Raw genomic sequence first — 15,514 nt, forward strand, 5'->3', positions numbered from 1 at the left:
TCTCCATTATAAGTAAATCACCAGATAGATTTTTTTAACATTAAAACTAATGAATTCACAGGTATTTTTAATTTATCACTAATAAACACCTTTTATGAATAGGTCGGTCGGTCACTAATTTTTAGAATCACATGGAGAAAAAAAAAACAAAAACAAAAAAAAAACAAAAAAAAAAAACAAAAGAAAAGGAAGAAAGAAAACACTAAAGATCAGTCTTGGTCTCAACAATGAGAAGAACATGGCGTTTGGCGAGCTTCAGCATACGATCGCTCGTACTACCAGGCTTTCGTGGAAGATTTTTATTTTCCAGATCGGGCATGAATTTTCTCACAGTACGTGCTAAACTGGTCGCATATTGCTTGAACAGTGAATGATTCATTCCAATGCCTTTACTCCGCAGTGCTTCGGCAACGGCCCAAAGTAATTTCTAAAAGATAAAAAAAATCATCATTGTATTAACTTTATATTAATGCTACAATAATATCGATAAATTATGTTACTAATATTATAGATGAAAATTCAAAAAATTTATTATTACACTAATTACAAGGTATATATATACATATATATATATATATATATATATAAATTAAAAGTTATTTATCCTCTTGTATGACCAATGTCAGTTCATTCGCTTATCAAACGTTCATAATGTTTCAAATAAGATAAAGGTGAAATTATTTTCAATAGAATGTATCATTAATGGAACTAAGCATTGTGACAGATCGAATTTATTCTTATACATTTATTTATTTATCAATATAGGCATGGGCGCAATCTTTCAATGAAATCACCAGGCTACCTTTCTATGCGTTTCGCTAAGTTCGCATTTTCCATAATATAATGTGCCATCCTTTGATAAGACGCCGCTCGTCGAATGCCTTGCAGGATTCCAAGTATTTGACGAACTATTATCGAGATTTCGGGCACAGTCGAATGACAAACTCTTTGCCCACTTTTGTCTTGGATTTTCCAATTCATCGTCATTTTTTCGCTTTCTTGATTCCGGAAAGCTCAATGATTGAGTTTGAGAAATGTCACCGGCTATAAACAAAAAAAAAGAAAATGAAAGAAAGAAGGTATTAATAGGTATTAATTTTATGTAAAATATAAGAACAACAAATTTTGGGGAACAAGAAATTGATGAGAAATTTTCTACTAATACGTTAGTTGAATAAGTAATCATGAAACCAGACAATATTTGAACAATTTCAACAGGTAATTTTCTATAAAACAATTTTCTATAATAAATAATATAATACCTTTATTATCATCAATCATTAATATTTCATGCATTTTTCAGCTTTCTCAATCTATTAATTTCTTTCCAACAACGATCAGTTGAATCGTTGACAATTGTAATAGTAATTATCAGTTAACATTAGCTAATTATTTCGATTTATCGATTAATTCTAATGGGGTAAAGAATGCAATTTCTTGCACATTCTTTGCACATTAATGCATTGGGATATATAGTTCGAGTGAAAATAATCGGGGGGCTTCGAACCTTCGTTTTTCTTTGGTGTTGGAAACAGTGCTCTCTTTATTTTTTGGGGATTATTGTTATTGACGTTCGTCGTGGCGACTGTTTGGCTGGAGCAGGGCTTATCCAATGGTGGACTTTGGAAAAGAGCTCGCTTCGAAGTTTCGATTTTGGTTTTCCTCGGCGACGGACCTTCAAGTACGAGTCTTCGAAGGTGACGTTTCTTTGCCGAGCTACGTGGAGTCTTGGTTCGTGGACTTTTACCCCGTGGACTTTTACCCTTACGTATAAACCCTTTTCTAAAAGTTCAGGTCACATTAACAAAAACAAACGAAACAACATACAAATATTATCGATACGCGCATTACTAATAATTATTTCATATTTAAAATATGTTATACGTTTAATGTCTTGAGTAATTAATAATACGTAAATAATATATATATATATATATATATATATATATATATATACATAATCTAATGTTTAATATTAAGCAGATACTTGAATTTTGGAAAGTTTCATCAAACTTTCTATTTTGCTAAATGACATTGTAAAATAAATATATTTATACGAGATGATAATAATCCAATTGCTCTATCTAAATATCGTTAACATTTCTTTTGGGCATTTATTCAAATTTTTTTACGATATCATCGATCGTATGAAATGCTATTTTTATTATTATTATTATTATTATTTTTTTTTTTTTTTTTTTTTTTTCCACCGTCCGTATAGAACCGACGTCTTTTTGTTAGTTGTTAGTTAGTTAGTTAGTTAGTATAGTCTTTTTGTTGTTGTCGTCGTTGAAAATTTAAGATTGTCGATTTTTAAGTTTATTGCAATAGCGATACCGAACCTCAGTCGGTTCGTTGCAAAGAGAAATTTAACATTTGTTAAATGTACCTCACGTTTAGAATGAGATGTTTCTTTTCTGCAAGGCCAAGACCTTGCAAATTAGCACTGGAAAATGTTCTTCGTCTTCTAGCCAAATAACTGAGCCTTTTACCAGGACTTTGACCATTGTTACGTTTTGCTAAAAGATTTCGTTTTCTTGTACTTCCTGGCATTTGTTTAGCAAACCAAATGTTGCATGTCGATTGCGTTTCTGCTCCAATATACCTATCGCATAATTTCAACCTAAGATTCTCAAAATCTTCTATAACTTTGTTCCTATTGTAGCTAAAATTACAAATCAAACGTGTTAGTAAATGACACATATTCATTTCCATATAATTCTATTCCTTACTTAAGAGTTTGATAATCAGTTTAATTATAATGTTAATAGAATGTACGATTAAAGACCTATGTGAAATAATACCTACATTAAATAATTGTTGTTTTATTAAATGATCGAAAGAGGAAGAGTAGAGAGAAATTAAATTGGTAAATAACAAGTATTGTATGAAAATAAAATTTGAACGTGTCCCAATAACGGTTATTATCCTAAAATAACTGTGCACTCAATGATTTCCTCGACATTAAATAGAATATGAAATTTAATTAAGAAAGTAAAACTAAAAAACTAAAAAAAACTAAAAAAAAAAACTAAAAAAAAAAATACAATAATGACAATCGTTGATAATTAATAATCACACTCACTATATTTCATGACACTTGTGTTTATATGCATCGGGCCAAGGTAATACAGTAACATCTTCGACTTTAATGGATGTGAACAATGTCGGCGGTGCTTCCGTATCATTGTCGTGTATTTTGCTATCCTCGTTAAACGATGTAAAGGTGGATGTTGATAAAATAGAGCAATTATTAAAAAGTGTCTCGGACAATGTGAAGGAGTTCGTTGTTTCGGAAAATTCCGTACCAGACGCCAATGAATCATTATGATCAAATTTTAAATAATTGGGCTGTTCACATGCGTCAAAAGCTGTACTAAGATTCCGTAGGCCAGCTTTTGCTTGTTGATAGACCTTTGTACAGCATGAATTAGTATCTTCATTCCTATCATTCTCTTCGTTGACTTTCTGTAAATGAAAATTCTTAAGTTGAATACAATCGATTGCCCTGACTAATCGGACATTTATATGGACGAATTTAAATTGACGACAAATGGACGTATACGGCTAACAATTTACAATTGAACTTTAAAAAAAAAACTTCAGCCCGGTTCTTCGATTATCACGAGGCTGAGCTAAGTCATAACGCAACTTGAGCTCAACTATTGTACAAAGATTGTTGACGTTCGCAGTAAAAACAATGCACCACCGACGAAATTCTTCAGTCGATCGATATTGACATTAAATACATTCAACCGGCATATAAAATCGCTCTTTAGCTTATCAAGCATTTTCTTTCACTTTTTACCTATACTTTCATATCTTTTTCTCCATGATAATGTGCAAATTAGTAATGTACATATGCAACGTTAGAAATTAATTTGTTAATAACTATGCCAACAAGCTATAATTATTTTTGCAATGTAATTGCAATTGACTTGAAATTATTAGTGATTATTATATACCCATATAACATTGATATAACAGAAGAAAAAAAAACAACAACAAATATATATTTCTTTTGTTTCAAGAAGCTTTAGAATCTACTTTCATTAGGTTTTAGAAAACTCAAATATCAGCCAGTGTACACCTGTTATTATATAATAAATAGTAAGCTTTTAACGAATTTTCTTTAAATATTATTTTTATTTTTATAAATATCTTCAATAATTTCATTTTCTTTAATTAAAATTTTTTATTTGTTTTTAAAACTTGGCTAATAGAATTCCATTTCTTTATCGGCACATATTTTATAATACATTACGCGAAACTAATTAATCATATTTATCATCGATATATGTTATACGTTAATTATCTATTTTTAGAAAGAAATTAGATATTATATATATATATATATATATATATGTGCGCGCGCGCGTGTGTGTGTATTACATAGTAGAAATTATCTTTTATATTCCAGAGTTTTATTTTCATAATTAATATAAATATTTGGTATAAAAGTTGATTAGGAAATTTTAAAAAACAATATTACCCGAATCTCTTAACTCGTAATCAAATTGAGCTTGACTATGGAATTTAAAGTACCGATTCAGTTATTATTATGTTATTTTTATGTCAAAGTGTAATTTAATAAGTATTTAAAGTGTTAATTTACAATTGAAACAGTCTTCCATCGAGTAGAAAATTATTAAATACAAATTAGTCCTAGAAATTGATATATGGATTTATGTATTGAAACATATGCATAACCTGTATCGAAGAAATTGAAATTGTTTTGGATTCTGTCGACAGATGCTTGCTTTCCAGTTTAAAGGGATCGGCCCAAAAGTACTGTCGATTTTGTTTAATATATACAAGAAAATCGTCGCAATCTTTCTGCGATATTGTATGATTTGGTGGCGGAGGTACACCACTTAAAAACTTGTTTACTCTCTTTAACAAGTATTTGTCCGCCTTTAGTATCTGCTCGGCAGTGGTGAGTTTCTTTGGGCTTGGTAGTGAGACTCGCGGCTCGTCGAGAACGTTTTGAAAATTGATAGTCGTGTTTGTACTCTCAGCTTCATCATCAGCGTCGCTGTCAAAGAGTTCAGGACTCGGAGCGTCTTGGAGTTCAAAGTGCTTTGATATATTCGACGATTCGTCATAGTTGCAGTCCATCGCATCTTCGCTTACATAGATCACTGGTGCTTGCGGTTGTTCTGATTCAGAGACCGTTATACTCTGGTGCATTGTTTCATCGCGAGTCTTCTCCTCCACTTCCATTATTATCTTTTCAGTAATGGAGTCTGAAAGGAAAGGAGATTGCTGTTATATATTTGGTGAAATAAATTGATATAAAATTAACAATTAATAGCGTAAAATGTTCTTAATGAAATAAAGAAATTCTCATGGAAAAATCTTTTGTGAAATTACCACGCAATAACCATGTATTCATTTATAAATCCATTTTACATTATTATACAGTTAGAAAGAGGATTCAAAGTTATTTATAGTTAAAATTGAATAAAACTACCAACCAAGGATTTGAAATTTATTTCGACAAAATTTTGTTGCTTATAAAATAGAACACAATTAGCTGGTGCTTATATTTAAATATATATATATATATATATATATATATATATATATATATATATATATATATAATATCTAATTTCTTTCTAGAAATTAATATTCTGCGTAGTTGTCGATGTTATCTTACAAAAGAAAGAAGAACATTGATAATTCAAAAATTGTATGATTAATATAGTTAATATAAATGATATAATTAATTGAATGTTTTAGAATAATGAAATTGAGAGTAAAATATTTTAAATTTAAAAAAATTCTTTTTCATTTTTTACAAATATTTTGCTGTTACGTTTACAATCTAAAATTATCAACAATATGTACATTTAGAAATTTTCTTTTCGCCGACTAAAAATTACGAGCCAACAAATTAATTATTAATAGAACGTTTAAAATAATAATAACTTATATTCCATTTGTTACGTCAAATTATTATCAAGTAATCAAAATAATATTTATTGGTAATGCGTTAAAGATTTTAAAAAATAAATTCCATATGAAATAATATTTAATATAAGTTAATATCTTTGTTAAACTGTTTATTTAAAACGTATAACTAGTCGCATTGTTAATTGTCTCGTAACATATCATTATATTATCGCAAATGTTAATATATAATGTATTGCTTTTATATTTGAATTTGATGAATGAGATACTCGATAAATAATTAGGAGAGAAATAAATTAAATACATTCTCGAGTAAAGGATTAAATTTCATTCCTAATTATATTAGAAAATCTGCTTTATATAAAGCAATATTATTTATGTTAAGCATTGAATTGAATTGCAACGGTTAGTAATAAATTAGTAATTAAGATTCAAATAATAGGTTGGTAGTCGGTGTTGTATATCTTACGTAGAACAATATTTGTTTAACGAGAAAATTACCATGTGTGGAAGAACTGAGAGCAAGATCTTCCTCGAGAAACGAGGATTGTTGCTTCAGTGTCAACGATACATCCAAGTTCGGCATTTCTTTAACTGGAGTATTTGTTTCCGAGTGCATTATTTGTATAAATATTATCTAATTCCAACTTCCACCATTGCTTTATGGTAATATTATAAATTAAAATTACCAGCAAATTTCAATACATTCTATTCGCCTGAACCTAACCCAAAAACTACACTACTCAATTAAATACTTTTTAATTAAAACTTTCAAATCGAACTATTTATTAGCTCGTTGCATTAAGACGCATAAGCAGCGAGGCAATTGGTTGTAATTTATTTTCCCGATGATTACAAATGAATTCGTCGTTCATTTAAAGCAAAATGTAAGGCACAGGGTGAATTATACTTCAAATATGTGCAGGCATTCATACACATAACTCTTGCTTTCACACATATTCTGTTCACTGACTTTGCTTTTAATGACAAATTATTTTCAAACACTGGGCCCCCTCATATTACGTTTGATATGTCAAATATTAAGAATAAATATAGAAATTTACAATTAACATGGCGTTAATTTTGGGCGCAGTAACTCATGATTTTATTTCACCTATACAGATTTCAGCTGCTTTGTTCCGTTCCACGATTTTTACGATACTTTAAAGCGAGAAAAGGAATGAGGAGGGAGAAACAGAGAAAACCTGATCTTTGACATCTCGACAGAGCGTAATTTACCGAATGGATTTTAATCTTCGGAGACGGCACAATTCTACTTGCCTATCTATATCTATACGCACACACACTTCGCGCACTTATATATATATATATATATATATGGACTGAATGTCGCGCGATGTTATAATTTTATAAGAAATAAAATTCTAATATTATTAATAATAATTTAATTTAATAAATAAATATACGTGCGCATACGCACGCGCGCGCGCACACCTGCGCCTACAAACGCACGTATGTACAGGGATTAACGTCAGCGCTGTTTTTCTAAGAATTTAAAGTTAACGGTTGGTTAACGTTAACATGACCGTTAAAGCGTTTCATTTTTAAAACACACTATGCGTGTGGGTATGTGTATGCATGGGGGAAATCTATTGTTAATCATAAGTTTATTATGACGCAATTTGTCATTTCAAATTTTATCATTTAATTGCTGGCAATGTCGCGATGCTTAATTATTAAGCAGTATAAAGACATATTTAATTATATTTAAAATAGTATATAAATTTGAAGATAATTAAATCAATAGTAGATAAGTTTTATACGATTATAATTTAATAAAAGTGAAGGATTAAAAGGCGATAGTAGAATTAATTATTTTATTCAATTAGATGCGAGATGGTAAGAGAGATATTTTGTAATCCTGCGTCATCGATAAAATGATATCGTAACTTTCGTCAAAAAGAATTTGTTTACTGGCAATATTTTAAATTATAGAAGCACTTGTTTAAAATACTTACTTAACTTACTTACTTACTTACTTACTTACTTACTTACCCCCACCCCCGCCATCCATCAATCCATCCATCAATCCATCCATCCCTTCACACGTATAAAAATATTTAGACAATGAATAAGAGCTTTGAACTAATATTGAAATGATATATATTTCTCTAAAGTAACTTTTATATTTTATATTCAATATGATAGCATATTAATTGAGAATATTTCATAATTTTTGAGAAATACAGGTGACTTAAGGGGCAATTTCTTTTCTTCTCTCTCTCTCTCTCTCTCTCTCTCTCTCGCTATTAATTAAAAATTATTTAAAAACCTTACAACACCGTTTCTTATATTCTTAAACCCTTGATAATAATAATATTACGAATGATAATGATTGATAATTATAGATATAAGAAGATATAAAAATGTTCGTATCAACTAAAGGCTTGAGAGGTTGAGTTAAAATGTCGCGTTAAAAATAATTTATTTAGAATAGATGTAGCGAGTTTATTTTCAAGATCTTAGATTCACTAGCGCTAGATGTGGTAATTTTCGAAGTAGAACAATAAAAATGAAGGAGAGTGTGAAAGTGGTGTAAGAGCCGATGTACTCCTACATCGTTGGTATATGGTTGCTGGCTATAGTCAATCTGCACTGCAGTTCATTCCACAAATATTCCAACTTGTAATTGCGGTCGGTGATGTGCATCGTGTAGGTTAGGTTGTTAACATTTTCGTATTTAACTTTGAAAAAGTTGAGAGCTGAGATTAATTTGCCTAGAAGATGCTCGATCTTTTTACGATCTTTAGTAAAGGTGGTATCGTTCTCTGGTGCTTCCAGAGTACCGCCGATATTTTTACTCCCAGTGTAAACGCCCTGATCAAAAGTGTCATTCTGCAGGTAAGACGTCACTCACTCTGACTTGTTATGTTTATTTATTATTTTTAATTTCGTCGTCGCGTTAATTTATTGTTAATTGATTGTTGCTAAATTTGCCGGAATTATTCGACGGGAATTCTCATCGATTTGCAGAATGGTAATAATTTTACAATTTTCATCTTTTCGTGGATTATAAATCGATTCCATATGGTCACAGCTGTTGAATATGATAGTCACATGCGTTAGTTGGAATCATGGTGTCGGCGTTTTTTATTTCTTTTTTTTTTTTTTGTTTTTTTTTTGTTTTTTGTTTTTGTTTTTACACATATATATATATATATATTTACTGTATTCTATTTCTGCTTTATAATTTTGTATTGATTTCCAATTGTTTTCATAAGTTTTGCGATAAAAAGCATTTGTTGGTCATTATGAATTTAATTGATAATCGAATGAAATTGACATACACTAATTATTATCCAGTAATCTCTATGCAATTGTAAATAAGAGCTCTCGTTATATTTTATGCTCGTCTCATATTTTATACAAATTTTTCACTTTAATTTCAAATTTAATACAGCGTTATAAATTATTAGTCTCATTATGTTTCCCTAAGTCTCGACTTTCACGTACAGCAAAAATTTAGAAAAACTTTTAGCTCCGAAACAATGAAAAATTTAAGTGTTTTGAAATTAAATTTATTAATTAAACACTCGATAGTTTTGTTTTTTTTTTTTTTTTTTTATAATAATATCAATTATAACGATTTAAGTCGTAATGGCTTTATTGGAATTCAATAGTTTGCTATATAATTTGTAAGACGACCAATGAAATCGAACGCAATAATATCAAAACCTTATAATTAATTATGTGAATTGTATTATTATGCTTATCCGTAGCTTATTTTTCATTATTTATATTTTAGGAGAGAACGGGGAATCAAATATTTGAACACGAGTCGCTGCGGTTACAATATAAATTGGATAATGAATTTGAATTGGTTTTTGTCGTCGCATATCAAAAGATATTAAAATTATCATACGTCGACAAGTTTTTAAATGATATTCATTTAGAATTTAGAAATCGTTTTATAAATGAGCTGCAAAGTTCAAAATTATTTTTTAATTATGACTTTATGAACATCTATCAAGAAACGTTGACGCAATCCGAGCAATGGGGAAAATCTCAGGCTAAAATTCCAAAACAAATGAGAACGTTTGACGAAAGCGTTAAATCTAAGAAGACTGTAGCCAGTATGATAGAAAGGAAGGATGATAACAGAGACATTAAAAAACAAAGTAAGGATTACAACCACGAAGTGCGATAAATTATATATTTTTTATGTGCTTATTATTTTAGTAAAAGTATGCTTATCGCTTAAGTTAATTATTCACAGAATTGTTATTGCAAATGTTACTATGTTTGTAAATTTATTGAAGCGTTGCTCGGGAAACGAGTATAATAATGTCATTAATATTAATCTACTATTATTTTTCATCGTTAAAAGTGTAATTTATTATTGGTAACAAAAATTTTAGTTTGAAATGATATTTTGGACGTCGGAATTTGCTTTGATATGCTTTATTACAGGTAAAAAGAAAAAAGGGACCAACGAAGCTGAAGAAAATCAACGTAAGTAATTTTTTAAAGGAATTCTTTTTTTAAAAAGAAAATACATAAATTTATCAAAAATCCAAGAAATGCCTAAAGTATTAGATTCACCCAAACCCGTTGCTGTTCAAAATGGCGAAGTGGGCGAAGAACTATTGATTGCTAATCGCATGAAATTTATGCAGAAAATGACCGAAGTGAAAAAGAAAGCTGACAAACAGTGAGCTAACTAATAAGCAATTTCTACTAATAAAATTCAAAACATAGAAAACGATAATAAAATGCAGTATTTGTATTTTAGAAAAAGTCCAAAGCCTGAAAAAGCTGGTAAGAAGCCTAGAGTGTGGGAGTTGGGTGGAACTAATAAAGATCTTGCAAATTTGGAACGTACAAAAGATAAGCCACAAGAAGCTGGAGAATATATTGCTGCCGATTCAACTGTAAGTTTGTAATTTTATTGTTTATTGAAGAAATATTTTTATACCGTTTTGAGAACGAGTGCCTCGATATATTTATAAATTATGGTGTATTATTTAAAAAGGCATAATGTTAAAAGATGCAAAATTGCATGGGAAAAAGAAAGAATTGAAGATGCACGAGCTAGTATACGACGTTTGTTTTAAAATTCTTATGAGAGTTCTATTGCATTTGATAAAGAATTATTTGTTAATAAAATTATATTCACTGCCACTATTGCGATTATATAAATTATGTTTTATTTGTTAAAATAATATAGATCATTGGTCAAATGAAAGGTGGCATTCGAGACTTGGAAGTGGAAAGCGATACGGACGAAGAAGGCATTAACGAGCAAGATATTCAACGAACCGCAACGCAGACAGCACAAAGAAAGAGTAAAAGTGTCTTTTCCATGTTTAAGAGTCTCGTAGGTAATAAGTCCCTTAAGGAGGAGGATATGCGTCCTGTATTGGAGAAGCTGAAGGATCATTTAATATCCAAGAACGTAGCCACCGACATATCTCAGAAGTTATGCGATTCCATTTGCACGAAGCTCGAAGGCAAAGTCCTTGGTACGTTTGATAGTGTGGCGAATACTGTGAAGTCAACATTGACAGACTCGTTGGTACAAATTTTGTCGCCGAAGCGTCGCGTGGATATTTTGAGAGATGCTTTTGAGGCAAAGCGAAACGCGAGGCCCTACGTTATGGCGTTTTGTGGTGTTAACGGTGTGGGCAAGTCAACGAATTTGGCCAAGATATGCTTCTGGCTGATCGAGAATAATTTTCGAGTGTTAATTGCCGCTTGCGACACCTTTAGAGCTGGAGCTGTCGAGCAATTGAGAACTCACATGAGACATTTGAATGCGCTTCATCCACCCGAGAAGCATGAAGATTTAACGATGGTTCAATTGTACGAAAAAGGTACTACGATCGCTCGATCGTTGCGATTTCATTACATTCTTTATTAAATCGACTGCTCTTCTACCCCGAGCATACTTTTTATACGCTTTTTATACGCTTTTTATACGCTTTTTATACGCTTTTTATACGCTTATTTGTTTTAATCCGAGTCATGATGTAATCACTTCGATTCGATAATTACTTTTACTTCGATGTCGAATCGTTTGAATGAATCGAGCCCCTAAGAATTTCCAAATCCCTCATAAGAATTCAAGTAATATACGAGAAAAATAGCAAAACCATACGCGATAATTAATTAATAAAGCGTTTGTCGTTTCGTTAATTTGAATGTTATTATTGTCAAGCATCCGTTATTAGAAAACGATTAAAAAAAATGTTGAAATATTTGATAAATTGTCAGGGGTAATTAATTATGTCCCTCGACGTTTCAAGATATCAGCACATTAGGCAATGACGATGCACTGTATTCGTAGGATACGGAAAGGACGCAGCGGGTATAGCCTTGGAGGCGATACGCTTCGCGAGGGAATCACGATTCGACATCGTACTCGTCGATACAGCTGGCCGTATGCAGGACAACGAGCCGCTCATGCGCGCCCTTGCCAAGCTCATCAAAGTCAACGAGCCGGATCTCGTGTTGTTCGTAGGTGAGGCGCTGGTCGGGAACGAAGCCGTCGACCAACTCGTCAAATTCAATCAAGCCTTGGCGGATTATAGCAATTCCACTAATCCTCACATAATCGACGGCATCGTGCTTACGAAGTTCGATACCATCGACGATAAGGTTTGTCTATGTATAACGAGTGAAAAATAATCTTATAAATATATTTCATGCCGATGTGCCTTGTTATTTTCAGGTCGGAGCAGCGATCTCCATGACTTACATAACTGGCCAACCAATCGTTTTTGTAGGCACTGGTCAGACATACACAGATTTGAAATCTCTTAATGCCAAGGCTGTTGTTCACGCGCTAATGAAATGAATAATGTTACCTATTTGGATAATCTATTCAGACATAAATTTATTAAATCATTGTTATATAATACATTGATATATTTATTGTACAAAATTATATTAATATTCGATGATTAATCTGTAATGTTCCTTTCGTCGGATTATAATATATATATATATATAAAATTTTATATAATTAAATAAAAACTCGGCTCGATATTTTATTCAATTTCAATTTCAATTTTAATTTCAATTTTTACATTACTTATGTCCTATTATTCCATATACTGACATCGCTATATCAAAGTTTATGAATAGGATAAATAAAAATGATAATTAAAAATTATTATCGACCACACCAAGTGCCGTATGCAATTCTTCGAATAACCTAATTTTTGCCATTCGTTCATTGTCAATTGTAAATCTTTCTTTTTCATTGTCTTTCCTTCCTCGCTCAATGCAATATCGTTATCCGGCGAATTATCCCTCTTCTTCCGGATTATTAATCCTAAGCTTAAATATATCCCATTGAGATTTGTTCGGTGGCACGACTACTTCTTCCATCCTTACTAACGGCTGAAATTTCACAAACTACATTCTCATCTTCGAATTCCCAAAGAACAATGTCATCGAATTTCTGCTCTTCTGCGATGTTACCGCAAATTGGCATTCGAAGAATGAAACCTAAAATTAGAAGGTTTTTTTTTTTTTTTTTTTTAAACATATTTCGATAAATGGAAATAACATTGACGCTTGAATTTTTAATTTTAAAAAATATTGCAACATAATCCGATAATTTGAATTTAATTTCATATTATTAACAAGGGAAAGAATTTTTAATTTCGATGAAAGCACACGGCATGATTGTACGATGCAATTATCGCTCGAACCTTTATCCTTGTTTTATACACTTGAAAAATTTCCTGTGATATACACGTAAGATTTTTGAATGTTTGTAAAATCTTTGGAATTAGCTCAATGTATAATAATAATAATAATAATAATAATAATACAATTGCATTGTTTCATTTTATTTTACTCTATTCTCGTGGATGGAGCTTGGACATAATTTAAATATTTGCGCACGATTAAAAACGGGAAGGAAAAAACAAAAAATAAAATAAAATAAAATAAAATAAAGGGACCCATGTTAATAATAAAACGCGTAATGTGATATATTTTTTTCAATATTTATGCGACAATATAATCAAGCCATTGCTTAAATTACCTTAAATAATTCTTACATTTAAACACAGTTGTTGCAAGGCTATGCGTTAAAAAAAGAAGAGAAGAAGAAGAAGAAGAAAAAAGAAAAAAGAAAAAGAAAGAAAGAAACTACTCGAATTAATTTTTCAATTCGCATTTGGTTATCCCATTATTTGAAATTAATATTTCATTCGAAGAGAATGCTTCTCCGTTTCTTTTTCTTCGAATAATGATGAATAATTTGATCGACAACGAATCATCATATACAAACGCTTACGAACGCGTGTCCTCTTTATTGCTTAACTCTTCATCGCCGTAAAACAATGAATATTTTTCTTTGAATTATGAATTATTGGTGAAACGCTGGTCGATCGATTATAGCTAAAGAAACTTAAAAGCTCGTGAACTTATATTTCCTTCCATTAGGAGCAACAGTCGCGAGAGCCCCATTAATCACAATAACGGCAAAGTAAAAGACCGGCGCAGCATCCATCTGTCGAAAGACACTTAACGTATAAATGCATCTAGACGGCGGCTTCCTGCAGTTAATAATGACATTGGCGGAGCTGTCAATGTTGCCGTTATAATGATTCGTGAGCTCGTGAACAGCAGTTGGTTGTACTTAGCTGGGCCTAATGCGCAAACGTTACACTACGACACTGAGAGCATTGGTTACCGGTTATTAATCCTGAAACAATAGCAACGGCAAGTGTTACGGCCAGGGCCAATAATTGATATGCGGCTTGCTGTCCAGCACTGCGGTTCCACCCAGGTTTCAGTGAGAGCCGGTAATTCTCATTTATTTCCGTGAGATTAGGACCTAAGCCTGGAATTCTGGCTGGAAATATCTGCAGGAACATAAGTCGTCTAATGTGTTAATGGACGGTATAAGCCCGGGAATGTAGGCACGCGACGATTACTTTCATTTATCATTATAAAATCATTTCACATAGACTATGCATATTATCTCAAAATACTACTTTCCATTATACACGGCTTTTCCTTCTATCTTCTTCTACGATAATTACAATATAACGCTCGCAAGTTATTATAAATTCAAGAGAAGAAGAAGAAAAAAAAAAAAAAAAAAAAAAAATGTTAGTGAAATGTTGCCGATGCTTTGCTTTAGAGATCGGATAGTCGTTGGTAGAATTTCGGAAAAATCAATTAGTTGTTAAACAAGGTGTTACAAAAACAAAGAACATGACAATCGTTAATTTAAAATTATCAGTTAACTTTTAACATCGGCACATTTTTTTTATCTCTCGTCAATTTTTAATTCCAAATGACTACTTTGCATTTAAATTTGTAAAAATATTTATACCGATAAATATAACTTTTCCTTTCGCTTTACTTCAAACACGCAGATTCGAATGCCTATAAATCCATGTAATTTTAAAGCCTACAAGTATTTGAGAATGCACAATACTTACAAACGTTTTCTCTTATCGACTATTCAAATAGTCAGGAATTATCGACTTATAGATATTTCACTTTTGGACAGTGATCGTGAAAAATTATTTTTTGAATTATTTTCTAACAATGCTTAACACGCGCGCGCATGATTAAATGATATTCCATATGGTCGTATCATGAGAATTTA

General features: G+C 31.1%; 3 protein-coding genes across 3 annotated transcripts in view; 1 reads left to right on the forward strand and 2 right to left on the reverse strand.

The window, feature by feature from the left end:
- Positions 1-16: 16 nt before the first annotated feature.
- On the reverse strand, positions 17-7,192 carry mi (cyclin E-interacting protein minus). The gene is made up of 7 exons (XM_011498097.1): positions 6,418-7,192; positions 4,711-5,246; positions 3,086-3,468; positions 2,390-2,665; positions 1,508-1,782; positions 803-1,044; positions 17-427 (listed from the first exon to the last, which is right to left on the reverse strand). Exons 1-7 carry the CDS (start codon positions 6,533-6,535, stop codon positions 203-205), a joined length of 2,055 nt encoding a protein of 684 aa, XP_011496399.1. The 5' UTR covers positions 6,536-7,192; the 3' UTR covers positions 17-202.
- A 1,450-nt stretch (positions 7,193-8,642) lies between these two features.
- On the forward strand, positions 8,643-12,796 carry SrpRalpha (signal recognition particle receptor alpha). Its single transcript, XM_011498098.1, has 7 exons — positions 8,643-8,778; positions 9,683-10,055; positions 10,456-10,588; positions 10,670-10,808; positions 11,105-11,750; positions 12,224-12,534; positions 12,608-12,796. The coding sequence occupies exons 1-7, from the start codon at positions 8,662-8,664 to the stop codon at positions 12,731-12,733; spliced, it is 1,845 nt and encodes a 614-aa protein (XP_011496400.1). The 5' UTR covers positions 8,643-8,661; the 3' UTR covers positions 12,734-12,796.
- Positions 12,797-13,170: 374 nt separating this feature from the next.
- Positions 13,171-15,514, reverse strand: part of Rh50 (Rhesus blood group-associated glycoprotein Rh50) — a 40,117-nt gene continuing 37,773 nt past the window's right edge. Inside the window, exons 9-10 of the mRNA XM_011498290.1 lie at positions 14,588-14,759; positions 13,171-13,389 (exon numbers count right to left, since the gene is read on the reverse strand). Of these exons, the coding sequence (XP_011496592.1) occupies positions 13,220-13,389; positions 14,588-14,759 (342 nt within the window). The 3' untranslated portion in view covers positions 13,171-13,219. The remainder of the gene's footprint in view (positions 13,390-14,587; positions 14,760-15,514) is intronic.

Source organism: Ceratosolen solmsi, unplaced genomic scaffold (genome assembly GCF_000503995.2).
Source record: "Ceratosolen solmsi marchali unplaced genomic scaffold, CerSol_1.0 scaffold14, whole genome shotgun sequence".
Classification (NCBI taxonomy): domain Eukaryota; kingdom Metazoa; phylum Arthropoda; class Insecta; order Hymenoptera; family Agaonidae; genus Ceratosolen; species Ceratosolen solmsi.

Bases quoted from the DNA above. Each gene is read 5' to 3' on its own strand.
- mi (XM_011498097.1), bottom strand. From the start codon at position 6,535: ATGCACTCGGAAACAAATACTCCAGTTAAAGAAATGCCGAACTTGGAT. The intron at 1,783-2,389 runs GTACATTTAACA...CTGAACTTTTAG, and splicing joins CATCTCATTCTAAACGTGAG to AAAAGGGTTTATACGTAAGG. The intron at 428-802 runs GTAGCCTGGTGA...TTTATCTTTTAG, and splicing joins TTAGCGAAACGCATAGAAAG to AAATTACTTTGGGCCGTTGC.
- SrpRalpha (XM_011498098.1), top strand. From the start codon at position 8,662: ATGCTCGATCTTTTTACGATCTTTAGTAAAGGTGGTATCGTTCTCTGG. The intron at 11,751-12,223 runs GTACTACGATCG...CTGTATTCGTAG, and splicing joins GGTTCAATTGTACGAAAAAG to GATACGGAAAGGACGCAGCG. The intron at 12,535-12,607 runs GTTTGTCTATGT...TGTTATTTTCAG, and splicing joins TCGATACCATCGACGATAAG to GTCGGAGCAGCGATCTCCAT.